This window comes from Heloderma suspectum, chromosome 12 (genome assembly GCF_057233095.1).
Source record: "Heloderma suspectum isolate Gila_16-S chromosome 12, 16-S_ref, whole genome shotgun sequence".
NCBI classification, from domain to species: Eukaryota; Metazoa; Chordata; class Lepidosauria; order Squamata; family Helodermatidae; genus Heloderma; species Heloderma suspectum.
Genome location: NC_139469.1, coordinates 34,706,527 through 34,725,063, shown reverse-complemented (window position 1 = coordinate 34,725,063; position 18,537 = coordinate 34,706,527). Strand labels below are relative to the sequence as shown.

The following is an 18,537-nucleotide window of genomic DNA, read 5'->3' as shown; positions in this document are numbered from 1 at the left end:
ACCCTAAACCAGGAGTTCCCAACCTGGCATCTGTGGGCGCCATGGTGCCCACGGGCATGTCCAGTGGCATACACAAAGTTCTCCACTCCCTGGTCCCTTCAAAAAGAAAGTGTTTAATAAAAACTTGGAGAACATTAGGATAGCCTTCTTCCTCTCCCTTTCTAGCTTTGCTCTTTCTCTCCTCTCTATCCCTTTGCCTTGCAATTTCCCCCTCCCTCCCAGCTTCTAGCTTTGCCGTTCCCCCTTCCTCTTTAGCTCACTTTTGACTAGCCAGGCCACCACAGCAGCCATTATGTGACTAGCCACATCCTCTGTGGGACATGCCCACATCAGATTCTCAAATTCCCAAATGTGCCCACAGGTCCAGAAAAGTTGGAGACCCCTGCCCTAAACCTTGGCTAAAAGCCTGAGGGAGTTACATCACTTTGCCTATTGCTGGGGCTGGCCCCAAACAAACAGTTGGATGCACGTGGTCAGCTTCCTAGGCCATCTCCTGAGAATCTCAATAATGCTTTGGTTCCAGACAGCCATAGTGTCTCTGTGGCCTATTGCCCAGCACACGCCCTTCCCACAGCATACTTCTTTCAAGTGAATTTCAGTGTCCTTTGCTGCAGATTCACTGGGCTGGGCCTCCCTTAATCCCACTTGCCCTATAATCCCTATAAATCACAGGAGAAAACTCTGCTTGGCAGGCTGTCCCCAGCCCTTTTCTCCCATATTAACCCTCCTGAACATCTGTGGGGCCTTCTCAGATTGCAGCTGGGCAGACAGCAGAGGCCATTAATGATATTACATGGGCTGTGATTCCTGAAATGCAGGGAGCAGGCTGCGACTGCAGTCTCCCGTGATCCCTAGCTGGATGGCACCAAAGGGCATTTTCCGTGGAGATGATGATGCCCAGCCAAGGACTGGGAATTAGAGACCGCCTTGCTGTTAGGCACCTGCCTCTGGCAAGGCGAAACTCTTTGTCTGACAGTACCTGACTATTCATCTTTGTTTATCATTTTATTAAATAAACTCAATTATGTTTACTTTGCTTTCTAAAGCACCCAAATATACACATATACACATTCTAAAATACAAAATAAAAATCACATACAAAGTTAAAAGCATACAGCAGCATTACAACTCAGCAAAAATCAATAAAAACTCTGGTGCTGATCTTAGGGTTCTGGCAGGTTCATCTGGGTGACCAAAATGATCAAGGGGCTGGAGCAACTTCTTGCTGAGGCAAGGTTACATTATTTAGGACTCTATCTTAGAGGAAAAAAGTCAAGGGGAGACATCATGGTAGTGTATAAAATTTACGCTTGGCTGCTATGTGAACAGAATGCTGGTCTAGATGGGCCTTTGGTATGATCCAGTATGACTCTTTTTATGTTCTTAAGGTAACCTTGTCCCAGGCCATTTAGGGCTTTAAAGCTTATTATCAGCCCTTTAAACTGAACCCAGAAATGAATTGGTAACCAATGCAGTTGATGTGGAATAGGTGTAATATGTTCCAACTGCTTTGCTCCTACTAGCATCCTGCCCATAGCACTTTGTACCAAATGGAGAGGGAGAATTTTCTCCCCCTCATATTACTGTAGCTCACTGGGGTCATCCCATGAAGCTGATTGGAGGGAGATTCATGACAGATCAAGGAAGGTCTTTACACAGTGCATATGGAATTCACTTCCACAAAATATAGTGATGGCTTCCAATTTGGATGGCTTTAAAAGGGGGCTAGACAAATTCATGGAGAAGGCTATGAATGGCTCCTAGTCCTGATGGCTATATGCCACCTCCGGTATCAGAGGCAGTATGCCGATGTACACCAGTTGCTGGGGAACATGGGCAGGAAGGTGCTGTTGCCCTCATATCCCACTTGTGGGTTTCCTGTGGGCAGCTGGTTGGCTGCTGTGTGAACAGAATGCTGGACTAGATGGATCCTTGGCCTGTCCAGCAGGGCTCTTCTTAGGTTCTTAAGATAACCTAGTCCTAGGCTGTTTAGGGCCTTAAAGGTTATCAGTGGCAAAACCTACAGTGGTTTGTGAGGTATGGTTGAACTGAACACAGAAAAGCTGGGAAATCATTTTTCCAGCCATAACGCCAGCCCCCTTTCAAACCACAACACAACTTGGGCAAAGGGACCAGCGCGTGTGTGGCAAGTGACGAAGGGCAGGAGTGTAATGGGATGTACATGAGACTGTTGAACCACAGGACTCTGGGACCTATCAGTCAACAGCCTGAGTGCTGAGACCTGTGAGATATTGTGCATGCCAGCCAGAAGGGACCAGCACATGTGTGGCAAGAGATAAGGGCAGGAGCCCACTGGGATGCACCCGTGACTGTTGAACCACAGGGCTCTGGGCCTGTGGGTTTTGCCTCTGATATCACAGGTTTTGTTAGGAAGGGTGTGGAGACACTAGTGTTTATCAACACTGGAGTGCTGATAAAATTTCCCCACATTTGGAGCGTGGGGATACACCAGCCCACCCGCACACACAGTGGGTTTGCTCAGAAGAATACCGTAACTGCAACAGATTCCCCCTCCAAGGCATAGTTCATGCTGGAGGTGGGTGCCTGGGGGTGAGGGCTCGCACCTGGGGAGGGGGGCCTGGAGGTGGGGGCTCCAGGCTGGAGGCACAGGTTTGGGGAGGAGCTCATGCTGGGGTTTGCTGGGTGGGGGCTCGTGCTAGGAGTGGGCATCTGGGGTCAGGGCCCATGCCAGGGGTGGGGGGCCTGGGGGGAGCTTGGTTGGGGGCTTCAGGCGGGGGGCAGAGCCCACTTGTTGAAAGCAATGGGGGTGGGGGGAGAGGAAGAAACCCATTTCACACACACACATGCTTACATGGAAGTCCCATTGAATTCAGTGAAACATACTTCTGAGTAGACCTACATAGGATTGCTGTCTGTATCCCATCATTTAAAAGCACTTGGCACACACAAGCCAATAATGCCAATGGGTATTCTATCACAACAACAACAACAACAAATAATAGGCATCGTAGGTTGCAGCACCATAAATTGAAAAGGATTTTTATTAACGATAGAATCCACCCACACCAAGCACTATATACAAACACACCAAGTCCAAATAAATTGTTACAAAACGTAGCAGCACAGATTTAAATGCATTCCGCTTACCCCTACTTATTCAGTCACAACCCCATGGAAACCAAAGAAATGTGAATCAACCGCTCTTCTGCAGGGGCAGGGCACAGCCCCTGCAATGCCCTCCCCCTGCCTTGATTGATTGGACCAAGCTGCCCTGCCATGGGGCGCCAGAGGGCCCCTTTAAATCCGCCCCCCTGGCCACATGCCACAGCTCAACGTGAACGTTCTGAAGGCTCCAACTGACTTCCCTCAATACAAGCAAATGGGGGTTTGCGGCGGAAGCTCATATCGCCCCCAGTCTTTGACTGTTTTTGCTGGATTTCAACCTTACTGCTAGTGAACCCATTCTCTCCCAGCCTGGCAGATTTGGCAGCTTTCCATCCATATTTCGTAAGTCAGGTGGTTGGTCATGCCTTTCCACTCTTTTTTCTCAAATTTTCACACTCAATTTTTTTTCTGCTAAGGGGGTGTTCCTCCCATTGTGCGGATCGAGGCTTGCTCTCTCGATGACCACAGAAATAACAGACACCCCCCAATTCACACTGTACATTTTAAAGCCCAACTCCTTAAGTGTGATTAAGCGCGATCTCGAGGCTCCAGTTCATTGCCTTAGGAAGTAACTACTTCACAGCTTCTGTATAGAGATCCTGAGCGTTAAAATGGGAGCTGGTTTCCATCTCTTTCCCACAACAAACCCATTAGTGTCCCCTCAGAAGTAACTCCCATTGTGGTCAATGAGGTCCTGTGGGTTAAAATGGGGGCTGGTTTCTATCTTTGTGTTCTCTCTCCCCCTTTTCTAGCAAAAGCATGTCTGTGTCTGCTTGGAAGTAACTCCCACTGTGCTCAGTGAGGCTTGCCCCTGAAATGCAGGTGCATCTGGACTTTTTGGGAAAAGAGAAAGGGTGGGAAAGGGGGGATGCCTCTCTCACTGGTGGAGCAGCCCCTGCCAGTCAGATGACATTCACTCCAACCCCCACCCCAACCCAGAAGTATGTTCTGTGAAGCAATTTTTATTGGTCCGGAATCTGCTCATGGAGCCCTGCTCACAGCAAAGCCAGTTCCTTTTAAAGAATCCGGTACTCCTCCATTTGCTTCTCCTGTTGTTGTGAAAACGGCCATGGATTCTCTGCCTTTCTGAAGTAGGTTTCTATTCAGACCAGGGTTGCCTTCAAACTCCTGCTTCAGGGTTTCCACCACCTTCCTAGGAGGTTAGATGACAGAAATGAAAGGGGGGAGTGGCGTTTCATCAGCATATAGTGTATTAGCATTCATAGAACCATAGAATAGTAATGTTGGAAGGGGCTATAAGACCATCGAGTCCAACATTTCAGCCCAAGCCCTCTTCCCACGGGTTCATGTAGATGTTAAACAGCATGGGGAACAAGATGGAGCCCTGTGGTACCCTGCAAGACAAAGGGCCTGGGGGGTGCCCCTCAGGGGGACTGGAGCCACAGTCAGTCTGACTCGGTCAAGTTTACCCAGAAGGATGCCACAGTGTGTCGATAGTGTTGAAAGCTGCTGAGAGGTCCAGGAGAATCAAGAGGGTCACCCTGTCCATCTCTTGGTGCAGGTCACACACTAGGATCCATTCTAGAACCAGGTCGTTGGCTTCTAGTAACGTACCTATGGCTGCCTCAGCACATCTGATTGCATGCTGTGTAATTTAAGGGGCAAGGAGATGCATGCTCATTTCTAGGTCTGTGACTGGCACCCCCTAAAAATCCTCTAATGTTGACTAGGGTTGTGGGAGGGTGGCTTGGAGGTATAATCCTTGGAGGAGAGATAAGAGGCTCTTGGAAGCTGCTTTGTTCTTGGAATCCTTATTCTCCCTAAAATAACTGAAAACTTGTCATGCACTCAGCACATGATTTCTCTCCCTCTCCCACTACCTTTTCCTAGGTATGACTGACTCTTTTGGGCTCTCAGGTGGAGCCACTCCTATGAAGTATCGTCATCGCCATCATCATCCCACACCTGAGCTTTTGAAGCCTGTCCGGAGGCTCATAGTGCTGTCGCCCTAGTCCTTTTTGCCTGACCTGCTGGGACTGACCAGGTAAGCCCAGCTGTCAGAAAAGTGCAGCAGTTGCTGCTCTATTGTGTGCAGGTGGGTTGATTCCCTGAGGCCCCTCGGGGGAGCTGGTTCCTCAGGGAGAGGCCGTAGGTCAGTGGGAGAGCACCCGCTTTGCGTGCAAAAGGTTCCAGGTTCCATCCACAGCATCTCCAGTTTGCAGGGCTGTGAAAGACCTCCCTCCCTCCCTCCCTCCCTATCTTGGAGCTGCCAGCCAGAGTAGTCAGTACTGGGCTAGATGGACCAATGATCTGACATAGTATAAGGCAGTTCAGGCAGGAAGTGTAGTCAAAAGGCAGTCGAGATGTTCGCAAGGGGTTTAGTCTAAGGGAGCTGGGGATCCCAGGACACAGAGGGCTGGAGGCAGAACAAGAGAACAGACATTGTTTCCAAAGCTCTTCCAGCTCCAACTGCTGTTCTTAAGCAAAGGCTGTTAAAACCCCACCCAGGATTCAGCTGCAGCTTGTTAGTAAGTTCTGAAAAGAGTCTCATGAGGCGTCCCCTTACTCCTGAGGAGTCCCCTGCTGTAGCCAGATACTTCTCCTGGGGTCGAGGAGTCTGGCCTGACTCTTCAGTCTCCATTGCTCCTGGGGGCTTGGGGGCCTCTCCTGCCCCCGGAGCAGATCCCCTCTCCTGCTATGGGGGTAGAGCCCAGGCGGGCGTTACTGAGGGCCCAGGCTCCTCCAGACCCACTGACCCTGAGCCTTGGCAGCTGCTGGGGGCTCTGGGTTTTCCTCTGAGGAGGAATCGTCCGATAGGTACATTTGAACTACATGAAAAGTAGTTCAAACTACATAGTTAAACTACTTTGTGAGTGGAATAATTACAATAATAACTGCTGCTTTCATCCTGTAGGCAGGTAGGAACTGTAAATAATCCATTACTTGATGTGTTGGACTACAGTTCTCATCATCCCCAGCCAGCTGGCCAATAACTGGATGATGGGAGTTGGAGTCACCACATCTGAAGTGCGCCAGTTTGGGGAAGGCTGACTTATAGGTATATGCTAGGACAGGTGTTTTAATTAGGACCGGCTGCCCTCTGGGTCTTGAGTCCCAGAACTGTGATGCACCCATCTTCGCTGTCTTCCTCTCGGGCAGGAATGGCGCTCCACCGAAGCCAGAAGTTGAACCTGCTGCGCCTTGTGGTGCTTCTGACTGTGGCGCTGGCTGGCATCAAGTTTTTCTTCCGGGACAGGTTGGTGTAGTGGCCGGGGGGAGGGGGCAGTGGTGGGAGAAGTAAGCCATCCTGTGGCACCTGCTGGGGATCCAGGCTGCTGAAGACTGGTCGGCTCAAACTGTTCTGCTGCTCTGGGTGGAAAATTTTGCCCCACCCTCTTACAGCTGGTAGGCAACGCAGGTGGGGCTGGGGGAGGCAGCTGTGTTTCTTCTTCAAGTGTTTTCCCAGTTGCAAACACTTGTTCCCTGCTCTGTGAATTGAGGCCAAATGAGTCTGATGTTAAATGTGTTTTTGCATTTAACATGCAGGGTTCTGTTTTGTTTTTTAAAATCCAAATAGCATCAGCTGAGGGGGTGGGGTGGTAAGTTTATAATTAACAGGGCAGGTATGGTGTAGGAATTGAAGCTTTTCCTCCTCTGCTGCAGTCCTGAAGAAAATTCCTCTACTGAAGCTGCTTTTTGCATTTGGAGGAAATCCTGCAGTGGCACCAAAGAGAGATAATCTCACCTAAAGCAAATCGCCTGAGTTTGGTCCTGATGCCAGAGACCTTTGCTCCATTCAGCTTATGTAGCATGGGGAGTAAGATGCTGTACTATGAGTGAGGAAGCCCCTGGTTTGAACTTTGCCTCTGCCCGTAACGCTCTTAGTTGGCCTGAGGCAAACAACGCTCTCAGCCTCAGTCTCCCCATCTGCATTATGGGGGATACTAATACTGATGTCTTACAAGGTTGCTGTAAGGATTGTTACTATGTAATTATAATGTGAAGTGTTTTGAACACTAGAAAGTGCTATACATTATTATTATTATTATTATTCACGGGTATGGAGCAAAAACAAGGAGCTGAAGCCAAGAAACCCCACACGTCTGCCCCCATCCTAGTCTGTTTTGTCCCAAGAGCCTAGGGTGTGTGGGAAGAGGAAACTGTGATATCCTGATGGTCTTACACCCTTAGATGCCTGCTGCCTGGGGCAGCTAACTGATGGCTTAAGTTCTTCCTGCTTGAAAATAATGGAGCCATTCTCAGCATTATGAGTAAGTGTAGGTCTCCACGAAAAACAGATAATTTTTTTCTAAGCTTGTTCACAATACCTGGAATGTCACCAGTGCTTTCTGTGCAGCCGCTTCATTGCTAAAAGCTACCAGATGAGTGTTGTGTTTGGTTTCTCATGCCTGTAGCTGGGCTCTGTGTATAATGCCTTTCCTCCTTAAACTCCTTTCCAAGTTTTCAGCGTTGTGATATGCTTTGTTGAATCACTAAAGTGCAAGTAGCTGGGGGGGCTGAACAGGGTCAATTTGTTAATTAAACACTTCTTTCTGAGACGTCTCTGTGGCAGCGGTGAGGAACGTATGGCCTGGCAGATGCTGTTGGACTGCAGCTCCCATCATCCTTCACCATTGGCTATGCTGGCTGGGGCTGATGGGACTTGCAGTCCACAAACACCTGGAGGGCCACACATTCCCCACCCCTGTGCCATGCATCTCTATTAGGTAGGAGGAAATCCTTGTGAAATTTATGCATTTGAAAACAACAACAGCATGCTTCTAAAGTGTGATTACAAAATGCTCTCTGTCCAAGTCCTGTGTGGAGGGAATGGCTGGATCTGGAACTCCAAGATAGGCCTGTCCCATGGGCAATTTTACCTTGGATTGGAGAAAGAAACAGTCAACATTCTTTATGTAAGCAACCCAGATGACAATTTGCATTATGGTCTTAGCTGTCTTGTTCTTCAACACAGCTTTTTGTTGTTCAGTCGTTAAGTCGTGTCCGACTCTTCGTGACCCTGTGGACCATAGCACGCTAGGACTTCCTGTCCTGTGCTCTCTCCCGGAGTGTGCTCAAGTTCATATTCGTTGCATCGGTGACGCTATCTAGCCATCTCATCCTCTGCCGTCCCCTTCTCCTTTTGCCTTCCATCTTTCCCAGCATCGGGGTCTTTTCCAGTGAGTTTTCTCTTCGCGTTAGGTGGCCAAAATACTTGAGCTTCAGCTTCAGTATCTGTCCTTCCAATGAGCAGTCAGGGTTGATTTCCTTTAGGATTGACTGATTTGACCTCCTTGCAATCCAGGGGACTCGTAAGAGTCTTCTCCAGCACCACAGTTCAGAGGCATCAATTCTTCGGCGCTCAGCCTTCCATATAGTCCAGCTCTCACAGCCATACATTACTACTGGGAAAACCATAGCTTTGATTATACGGACCTTTGTCGGTAAGGTGATGTCTCTGATTCTTACTATGCTGTCTAGGTTTGCCATAGCTTTCCTCCCAAGGAGCAAGCGTCTTTTAATTTCATGGCTACAGTCACCGTCTGTGGTGATCCTGTAGCCCAAGAAAATAAAATCTGTCACTGCTTCCATTTCTTCCCCTTCTATATGGCAGGAAGTGATGGGGCTAGATGCCATGATCTTAGTTTTTTTAATGTTGAGTTTCAAACCAGCTTTTGCACTCTCCACTTTCACCCTCAACAAGAGGCTCTTTAGATCCTCTTTGCTTTCTGCCATTAGGGTGGTATCGTCTGCGTATCTGAGGTTGTTGATAATTCTCCCAGCAATCTTAATGCCGACCTGTGATTCATCCAACCCGGTGTTTCTCATGATGTACTCTGCATATAAGTTAAATAAGCAGGGCGACAATATACAGCCTTGTCGTACTCCTTTCCCAATTTTGAACCAATCGGTTGTTCCATGTCTGGTACTTTCTGTTGCACTTGTACAGATTTCTCAGGAGACAGGTAAGGTGGTCTGGTACTCCCATCTCTTTCAGAATTTGCCAGAGTTTGTTGTGATCCACACAATCAAAGGCTTTAGCATAGTCAATGAAGCAGAAATAGATGTTTTTCTGGAATTCTCTTGCTTTCTCCATGATCCAGCGAATCTCTAGTTCCTCTGCCTCCTCAAAACCCAGCTTGTACTTCTGGTAGTTCTCAGTTCACATACTGCTGAAGCCTAGCTTGTAGGATTTTGAGCATAACCTTGCTGGCATGTGAAATGAGCGCAATTGCCCTTCTTTGGAATTGGAATGTAAACTGACCTTTTCCAGTCTTGTGGCCACTGTTGAGTGTTCCAAATTTGTTGGCATATTGAGTGCAGCACTTTAACAGCATCATCTTTTAGGATTTTTAATAGCTCAGCTGGAATACTGTCATCTCCCCTAGCTTTGTTGTTAGTAATGCTTCCGAAGGCCCACTTGACTTCACTCTCTAGGATGTCCGGCTCAAGTTCAGTGACCGCACTATCATGGCTATCGGGGACATTCAGATCTTTCCTGTATAATTCTTCTGTGTATTCTTTCCACCTCTTCTTACTCTCATCTGCTTCTGTTAGGTCCCTGCCTTCTTTGTCCTTTATCATGCCCGTCTTTGCACAAAACGTTCCCTTGAGATCTCCAATTTTCTTGAAAAGATCTCTAGTCTTTCCTATTCTATTGTTTTCCTCGATTTCTTTGCATTGTTCATTTAAGAAGGCCACCTTGTCTCTCCTTGCTATTCTTTGGAACTCTGCATTCAGTTGGATATATCTTCCCCTTTCTCCCTTGCTTTTTGCTTCCCTCCTTTCCTCTAAAGCCTCATCGGACAGCCACTTTGCTTTCTTGCATTTCTTTTTCTTTGGGATGGATTTACTTGCTGCCTCCTGAACAATGTTACAGACCTCCGTCCATAGTTCCTCAGGCACGCTGTCTATCAGGTCTAATCCCTTAAATCTATTCGTCACCTCCGCTGTATATTCATAAAGGATATGATTTAGGTCATACCTGAATGGTTTAGAGCTTTTCCCTACCTTCTTCAATTTAAGCCGAAATTTTGCGACAAGAAGCAGCTCATGATCTGAGCCACAGTCAGCTCCAGGTCTTGTTTTGACTGACTGTATAGAGCTTCTCCATCTTTGGCTGCAAAGTACATAATCAATCTGATTTTGATATTGACCATCTGGTGATGTCCATGTGTAGAGTCGCCTCTTGTGCTGTTGGAAAAGCGTGTTTGCTTGGCAAAACTCTATTAGCTTTTGTCCTGCTTCATTTTGTACACCCAGGCCATGCCTGCCTGTTATCCCAGTGATTTCTTGACTTCCTACTTTAGCATTCCAATCCCTTATGATGAAGAGGACATCTTTTTTTGGTGTTAGTTCTAGAAGGTGTTGTAGGTCTTCATAGAACCAATCAACCTCAGCTTCTTTGGCCTCAGTGGCTGGGGCATAGACTTGAATTACTGTGATGTTGAACGGTTTGCCTTGGATTCGTACTGAGATCATTCTATCGTTTTTGAGATTGTACCCCAGTATTGCTTTCCCCACCCTTTTATTGACTATGAGTGCTACTCCATTTCTTCTAAGGGATTCTTGCCCACAGTAGTAGATATGATGGTCACCTGAATTAAATTCACCCATGCTTGTCCATTTTAGTTCATTGATTCCCAAGATGTCGATGTTCAATCTTGCCATCTCATGTTTGACCACCTCCAGCTTACCTTGATTCATTGATCTTACATTCCAGGCTCCTAAACAATATTGTTCTTTACAGCATCAGATTTTCTTTTCACCACCAGACATATCCACAGCTGAGTGTCCTTTCGGCTTTGGCCCAGCCGCTTCACTCTTTCTGGCGCTACTTGGAAATGCCCTCTGCTCTTCCCCAGTAGTATATTGGACACCTTCCGACCTGAGGGGCTCATCTTCCGGCGTCATCTCTTTTAGCCTTGTGATACGTTCCATGGAGTTTTCTTGGCAGGAATACTGGAGTGGGTTGCCATTTCCTTCTCCAGTGGACCACATTTTGTCAGAACTCTCTGCCATGACCTGTCCGTCTTGGGTGGCCCTGCACAGCATAGCTTATGGCTTCACTGAGTTACGCAAGCCCCTTCGCCACAACAAGGCAGTGATCCATGAAGGGGTCAACACAGCTTACCGACTGTTTTAAGAATAATCAGATTGGCCCTATGCCGTTCGAAATACACAACCTGTCCCAGTCACCCCAACGTACAAGCCTCTTAGTGCACCTCACTGCCCCAGATGAATTCGGGAATCAGGGCCATGAGTTGCACCGTCTCATGGTCAACCAAGCTGGAAGGGGCAGCGAGTCTGAGAGGGTGTGTCTTTGGCCCAGTATTGTGCTCTGCCTGCCATCTCAGGTCTGTCATCTGTATTTATGCTCTAGGATGAGCCTCTTGGGGTAAGGTTAGATCACAGATGGGGAAACTCAGGCCCAGGGGTCCCAGCCTGGCTCTCTGGGGTTACCTAGAGTGCCAGGCCCCCTTTCCCCCAACTGCCAGGCCCCCTTTCCCCCAACTGCCAATCGTTTGGTGGTTTCCCAGCTTTTGTGCAATTTTTCCCCATTCTGAAAGGTTGAAATGCCTCTCCAGAGGCAGGAAGGGCTTTAAACTAAAATATGCTGGGTTTTGGCCCGGCCCCTTTTGCCTTTGGCCCCGCCCACAACTGGAATGCGGCTTCCAAGAGGTTCCCTGAAACCAAATGTGTCCCTTGGGCTGGAAGAGGTTCTCATCCCCTGGTGCAGAGAATGCAGTGGGAAAGACATTCGGAGAGACATCTGCACTTCTGATTACTGGTAAAGAATGCCCATACTTGGCTGCCCCAGTGGCGGCATATCAGAGGTGTCCAGTGTTTGCAATAGCCAAGGCATCGTCGGCTGAGGATGAATCTCCTTCTGCTTTATCAGGTGTTCCTGACTTCCTTAAACTAAACATTCCATCATTTCCGTGGAAAATTCCAGCTCTTGCGGGAAACATGTTTTTCAGCTCCTGCTATGTTCAGAGACCACCTTCTGGATAGCTCTTTGACCCCTTAAAGCTGTTTTGCACATCTCAGATCTGATAAAAAATACCGGTGGGCCCTGTGCCAAAGGCTTAGCTAGTGGGCAGTACCCCAGCTGCTAAAATCGTTACGACATCTGAGCCCAGTGAGGGTGGATGGCTGGGGTGGTTACCAAACCACCCAATCGCCCGCAGTCTGTTGTAGGGTTGCTGGGGGTTTGTTAACCGCCCCCCGCTTGCCTGCTGTTCCCGGTGAGGGTAATTGGGTAAATCAGGCAGCAGTGTCGCTTATTAAGCCTCCACGTGTCGTGCAAACCGGCCCAGACTTTTGTGTGTTGAGCATGAAGGTCTGAAGAGCGCTGCATCAGCTCATTCAGCTGAATGTGCTTACAGAGTTCCCACGATGGGAAGCCCTGATAAGGCCAGGCTCACGATCGTGAGAACTCAGCAAGTGTGTTCCGCCTCGAGTGGTGCTGGGGGGCCATCCACCCACAAGCACACATGAGCCTGGGGATTCCCTTGCGTATCTGTGATCCCTCATCAGAGAGTGGAGATCAGGAAGGGAAAGGAAAGCCCAGGTAGTGCCAGCACCATGGCAGAATCAGGGGGTTCTGGTGGGCTGCCAAAAATGGCCTGGCGGGCTGCTCTTTCTGCACCTCTGTTCTATACGTTGCGGGAGGGGGGAACCAGACTCCTGGCTGCCGTTTTTGGCAGCAGCTGCACACTTTCTGTTGTGCCTGGTTTGACCCGCACCCTTCGTTCCACACTTGCAGTTTCACACTGGACCAGCGCAAGGAATCCCGCATGGAGAGCGGCTTCTGGGGCAAGGCTGGTGACCTCCCGGCCAAGGCCCGGGAGCAGTCCTTGGAGCTCCCGGAGGTCAAGGTGGCCGCTGCTGCTTCCCGGCAAGAGACGAGGAAGCAGCGGCTCCAGGATTTCAGCTCAACACAGATGCGGCTGGTTCACTTGGACCTCAAGGGGGCAGCCCCCAAAGTGTCCTACCTGGAGCAGGTGAGGTGCAGCATGAGCTGGAGGTAAGGGACCCAAATCCTGCAGGAGAGGGAATGAGAGAGATCGGTTGCCAACTTTTTGCTAACCCTCATTCCTGTGCTTATAACCTCCGCTCGATCCACAGACATTAGCAGGTGACAGTGCTTATCCCCGTGCCATGAAGGCCCCGCCCACTGCTTTCTGCAGCTGTTCTTGAAAGCAGTGAGAGTTGGCAATGTGTGACATGATACTGCCCCAGCATCGTAGCCAAATGTAAAAAATGCCGCTTCTGAGGCCTCCCCAAACGTAAAATGAAAGTTCTGCTTGCAGTCTTGGCCCTAGCCGTGACCTCTTGTGTGGAGCGCACCATTCAAGGGAGAGGTCAGGTGCATGCGAGCGTTATGGGCTTGCGCCCTGCTCTCAGATGGTGGCCCCACTGGTGTTCTTTCTACAGGGACTCTTAGCCACGCGGGGGTGGTCTGTGGATGGCAGGTTGTGGAGGGAAGACCGTCTGTCCGTCCGTCCCCTGCTGCAGCAAATGCCGCCAGGCAGGCGGTGGCTGGCTGCTGCCTTGCCGTCCTGCTGCTCCCCACGGCTGCAAGGCCCCCTCTCTCCGTCTCGCATGTGCTTCCCTCCAGGTCTTCCCGCTTTTCTCTAAGCTGGGTGCAAACGGGGTCTTGATTGAGTACGAAGACATGTTTCCGTTCAAGGGAGAGCTAGAAATCTTGAAATCTCCATACGCTTACAGGTAAGACAGGCAGAGGCCTACTCCTATGGGCAAGAATATTTAGGCCTGCTTTGAGTGGGCTGGGGCTGGGGGGAGAAACGACCGGGCCAAGCCCTGGACGTGCCCACTGCAGAAGTAGGACTCTTCATGGACTGAGAGTTGGGGCTCCCTATATTAGTTGCCTTCAAAGGGGCTGCCCGCCACTTTTTGGTTACCAGGCTGGTTGCCATGTTGAAAACCTTGGGAACAACCCCCTTTTCCTTCCTATGTGCCTGTATCGCAAGGCCCTGTGCTGGCTGGCTGGCTGGCACCAGGGCCTGGCCTAGTGCTGATGGGTGCTGTTGTCTCCTGACAGCGAAGAAGACATCGATAAAATCCAGGAGCTGGCTGAGCTGAACAAGCTGGAGGTGATCCCTCTAGTGCAGACCTTCGGACATGTGGAGGTAGCAGGAGCACCCCGTTGCTCATTCCAGCGTTGGTTACGTTTTGGGGTGGGACAGTGCCATTCGCTTGTTCCCCATGTGCAGGTTGAAGGAATGCATGAGGAGGAAGCGGGCTGCCCGCATTGATCTTGCCCCCCTCCCCACACACACACCTCAGTCACCCCCCCCATGGGTAACATTAATGCGAAGGTGGCCCCAGGTCGATGTGTGGGGCCGCTCTGCCCAAACGGGAATCACACCAAGGCAGTCCCAGGCATGGCGGTGGTCAGTCAACAGTTTTCAAAGGCTCTTTAAAAAAATGAATATTTTTACACATCTAAACAGATGTTTTCTACATCTTTGGGAAAACAGCAGGAAAGAGGTGGCCTGTGGGCTTCTCAAAGAATCATAGAATAGTAGGGTTAGAAGGGGCCTACAAGACCATCGAGTCCAATCCCCTGCTCAGGAATCCAAGTCAGAGCATCCTCTTGTAAGACTTTTAGACGTCAGGGCTACCACTGAGAAGGCCCTGCTCTTTGTGGAAGTTTCTGTAGCCTCTCGTGAAGGGGAATCCAGCGCAGGGCCTGACTGGAGGATCTCCTATGCCTGGAGAGGTCCCATATAGGAGGAGGCTTTCTATGAGATACTTGATAGCCCGAGCAGTTTAGGGTGATAAAGGTAAGAACCCCCATCCTGAATTGGGCCCAGAAACAAATTGGCAGCCAGGGTGGATGGTTTAAAATAGGCAATAAGTGAGAATATCCCACCTTCAGCGGTTGAGAGGTGAGGTGCTGCATTTGGCGTGAGCTGACACTTCTGAACCAAAGGCTGCCCCTGCAACCAATAATTCCCTTCCCCACTTCCCCCCACCCCCCAAAAAACAACTCTAGACAGTTGGGGGCTCCCTTGAGTAGTGGAGGCTGTGTTGTATGGAGCTTCAGTGGCGGGGGGTGGGAGGAATGACTTGTAATTTGGGTAATTCCCCCTCCCCACTCCTGCCTCTTATGATATAGCTGTCCCTGTTCAGGAGCCCCCCACCCTCTGGAAAGGCTTTTCAGGGGCATAGGTGGCTGCAGGGAGGTGGAAGAGGAGAGAAAGAGAAAAATCTGTGGAGCATGCTGCCTTCCACCCCCACAACCATTGGATGTAACCCCTTGTAACAAGAACATGTATAGCTGTGGGTTTCGGGGGGTGGGGGTGGCATATTTACTAATGACAAGAAGTCAGCATCCTGTCCACCCTGCTAGAGTCTTCCCCTGGGCTTCCTGGGCAAGGATAGTGGTCAGGCCAGGGACCCTGTCTTTCTCTGGGTGAGGGAGGCAGCAGATCCCTGCAGGGAGTGGGTGCTGGCGTGGAGGCTGGCTTCAGATCTGGTTAGGCCAGTTCCCGCACAGGAAGCCAGACACCCGCTGTGCCACCAAGCAAACAATTGGGCTTGATCGGAGTTGTAAGCAAGCGGGGTGGGGCAGGTCTTTCATGGAGCGGTGCCGTTGGGCCACTGGCTTGTTCCTCTCCAACAGCCAGGCCCAGCTAGCACTACCATCAGCCTTCTTCACTAGAGTGGTCTGACAGACCAAAGTTAAACAGGTGAAGTTCTTAGCCTGGGAGATAGCATGATGGGAGAAGCTTTTCCTGGTTAATTTCTGGGTGTCAGGCTGCTCTTGTAGGATGGGCTGAACTATATCACGGTTGAAAGCAGGAGCATTGGAAGCAGCCTTATGCTGAGTCAGACCCTGAGTCCATCTAGCCCAGAACTGTCGACACTGAGCGACAGCAGCGACTCTTCAGAATTTCAGGCAGGAGTCTTTCCAGCCCTGCCTGGAGATGGTGCCAAGGTTTGAACCTGGAACTTTCTGCACGCAAAGCAGGGGCTCTGCTACTGAGCTATGGGACCTCCCCCTGCAGGACAGCAACATACTCTTCATAAATAGGAACAGAAATTATTCTTTTCTCTCTGCAGGCTGCTGAACTGGCACAAGTGACTTAATGTTACTGTGTTGCAGGGAGTAGGCTAATAAAAGGTTTAATGTGGACTAGTAACTAGTCTTGTTTGCAAGGCTGGAATTGATTATCTTATATGGCCCCTCCTATGGCCTCCCTGCTAGCCCTGCACTCTCACCCTGGGTCTTAGAGCCCCCCTTTCCCCATCCCTGGGCCACATTTTTTGTCTCTCCTCTCTCAGTTCATCCTGAAGCATGACAAGTACCGGCACCTGCGGGAGGTGGAGCGCTTTCCCAACAGCTTCAACCCCCACGTGCCAGAGACCCTGGCCCTTGTGAAGTCTGTGCTCACCCAAGTCCTGAATAAGCACCAGCGCTCCAGCTGGGTGCACGTCGGGGCTGATGAGGTAAGTGATGGGGCAGGGGGGGTGAGAGAAGCTGTGGCGGAGGGAGAGCAGGCAGCCCTGCCTCCTCAGTCCTCCAGGTAGCGTAGCAGTGGGGCATCCTGGAGCGGGTGCCTTGGCTTATGGGCTCCACTCTGACAAAACATTTGAACTCCACGACCTGTGTAACTCATGCAGCACGTCTCACTTTGCGTTATGTGCTTTGAGATTTTCTCAACATTATTATACTGTATGAGAACGCCAAACTCAATTCTCTGAGTGCTGATCTTTCTGTATCCAAAATGGCACCGTCCATGCAAAAAACAGGGGTACCGACTGGCTTAGGGGAGCCCCTGTTTTGCAGAAGTACCAATGCGCTTTAGGAGAAGAAATAAAACACACACTTCTCTTGCCCAAAACCTGCCCAGTGAGGACAGGGACATGGTCAGTGGCCACAAAATGTGGTCTGACTGCTAAGAGAGAAAACCTAGGCCAGTCCTGCCATTAGGCGGAGTGAGGCAGATGGACAGGTGCCTCAGGGCCGCAGATGCTGAGGGGCCGTGAGGTACTGGAGGGCAGAGCTGTGCCGGCCAGGCACCCCCCCTACATTCCCTCAGCTAGCCTGCTGCCCTCAGGTGCGGTAATGGACATTGTCCCATCATTGGCACTGAAATGAAGTTCAGCAGCCGGCCCAGTCAGCTGCTGTACATGGAATGGGGGATGGGGGCCGCCTCGTAGGCAAATTTGGCTGCTCCTGCGCAATCCCCCTCCCCCGGTCACAACAGTATGAAGCAAGTTGGGAAAGGGCCATCCAGCCCCTGGCAGGAGGGAGGGCTCTTGACTGTTTCCTGTTTCATCCCGGGCGGACACGTGCTGGCAGGAGTTTGGTGTGGAGTGCCTGGTTCTCTTCAGCTGCAGAATGACCTGTGACCAACCCTGGTCGGTTTAATGAGGGTCGTGTGGATGGGAACTCCCTGCGGTTCCTTGTATGTGTGACCTGAGGTTGCAATCTCAGGATAACGATCTCAACATCTTGATTGTGTAAAGGTAGGAGTGTGTGTGGGGGGGGTAGGGGCGTGTGTGTGTGTGTGTGTGTTTAGAGGTCTCGACTCATTTGCACCTCAAAATAGGAAAAGTACTTTTCTGTTCCACATGGATTTTTAGGACTCCGCTGAGCCCCATGTACATGAACCTTTTACTCCGGGGCAGCTGCGAGTCGAGGTCCCTCGGGACAGATGACACAGTCACCACTTTGCAGCCATCCGTGGTTTTCTCCTGGAAAATGCGGATTTCCGATGAGGTGTTTTGCTGCGATGTTTTTCATTTGCTGTGGGTTTCCTGCGGTTGCGAGCCATCTGTCCCTTCCCCAAACAAGTTCGCATTTTGCGGTGGGTGTGTTGTAGGCATACGTAGTGCCTGCGTCACTCTGTGATACCCCTTTACTCCCCCATCCCTTTGCAGCTGCGCAGTTACAGAGGCACAGAGAGGCGCTTTCATTTATTTAATCACACTTTTGCACATTTTTGCAGCTTCGTATCTTCGCAATGGTTGTTTTGGACTCAGTGCCCAAGGGCTGGAGGGGGGACCTTGGGGGAGGACCAGTTTCACTCCAGCCACCATTTTGGAGCTATGGGTAGGCACATACTGCTCACACGAACCATCACGAGAGTCTCAGGCTGGGGAACTGAACAACAGATGGCATGGAAATGAGGGGACTCAGAACACCCACTTTTTACCTAACAAGGGACGGAAAGACACAACACGGAACCCATAAAACACAAAACAGCCACTGCAGTGTCGCACCCCCACGCTCATGGGACGGCACAGCTGCGCATTAAAGTATGATGGCACAAAAAGGGCATGGCAGAGTCTGTTCGGGAAGCGTGCAGTAAATCACGAGTCTATCACAGCAGAAGCTAATTCGAAGCTGCAATGCTGTGCAGTTGCGACAGGGTGCAAGGTGAAAGCGGC

At 50.2% G+C, this 18,537-nt stretch overlaps 1 protein-coding gene across 2 annotated transcripts in view; it reads left to right on the top strand.

The window, feature by feature from the left end:
- Positions 1-18,537, top strand: part of LOC146336808 (hexosaminidase D-like) — a 41,794-nt gene that overhangs the window by 7,347 nt on the left and 15,910 nt on the right. For both annotated transcript variants that reach the window (XM_084819042.1, XM_084819041.1), the window contains exons 2-7: positions 4,999-5,152; positions 6,268-6,364; positions 12,878-13,115; positions 13,733-13,842; positions 14,177-14,264; positions 16,426-16,590. In XM_084819042.1, coding sequence (XP_084675168.1) covers positions 6,270-6,364; positions 12,878-13,115; positions 13,733-13,842; positions 14,177-14,264; positions 16,426-16,590 — 696 coding nt within the window. In that variant the 5' untranslated portion in view covers positions 4,999-5,152; positions 6,268-6,269. The remainder of the gene's footprint in view (positions 1-4,998; positions 5,153-6,267; positions 6,365-12,877; positions 13,116-13,732; positions 13,843-14,176; positions 14,265-16,425; positions 16,591-18,537) is intronic.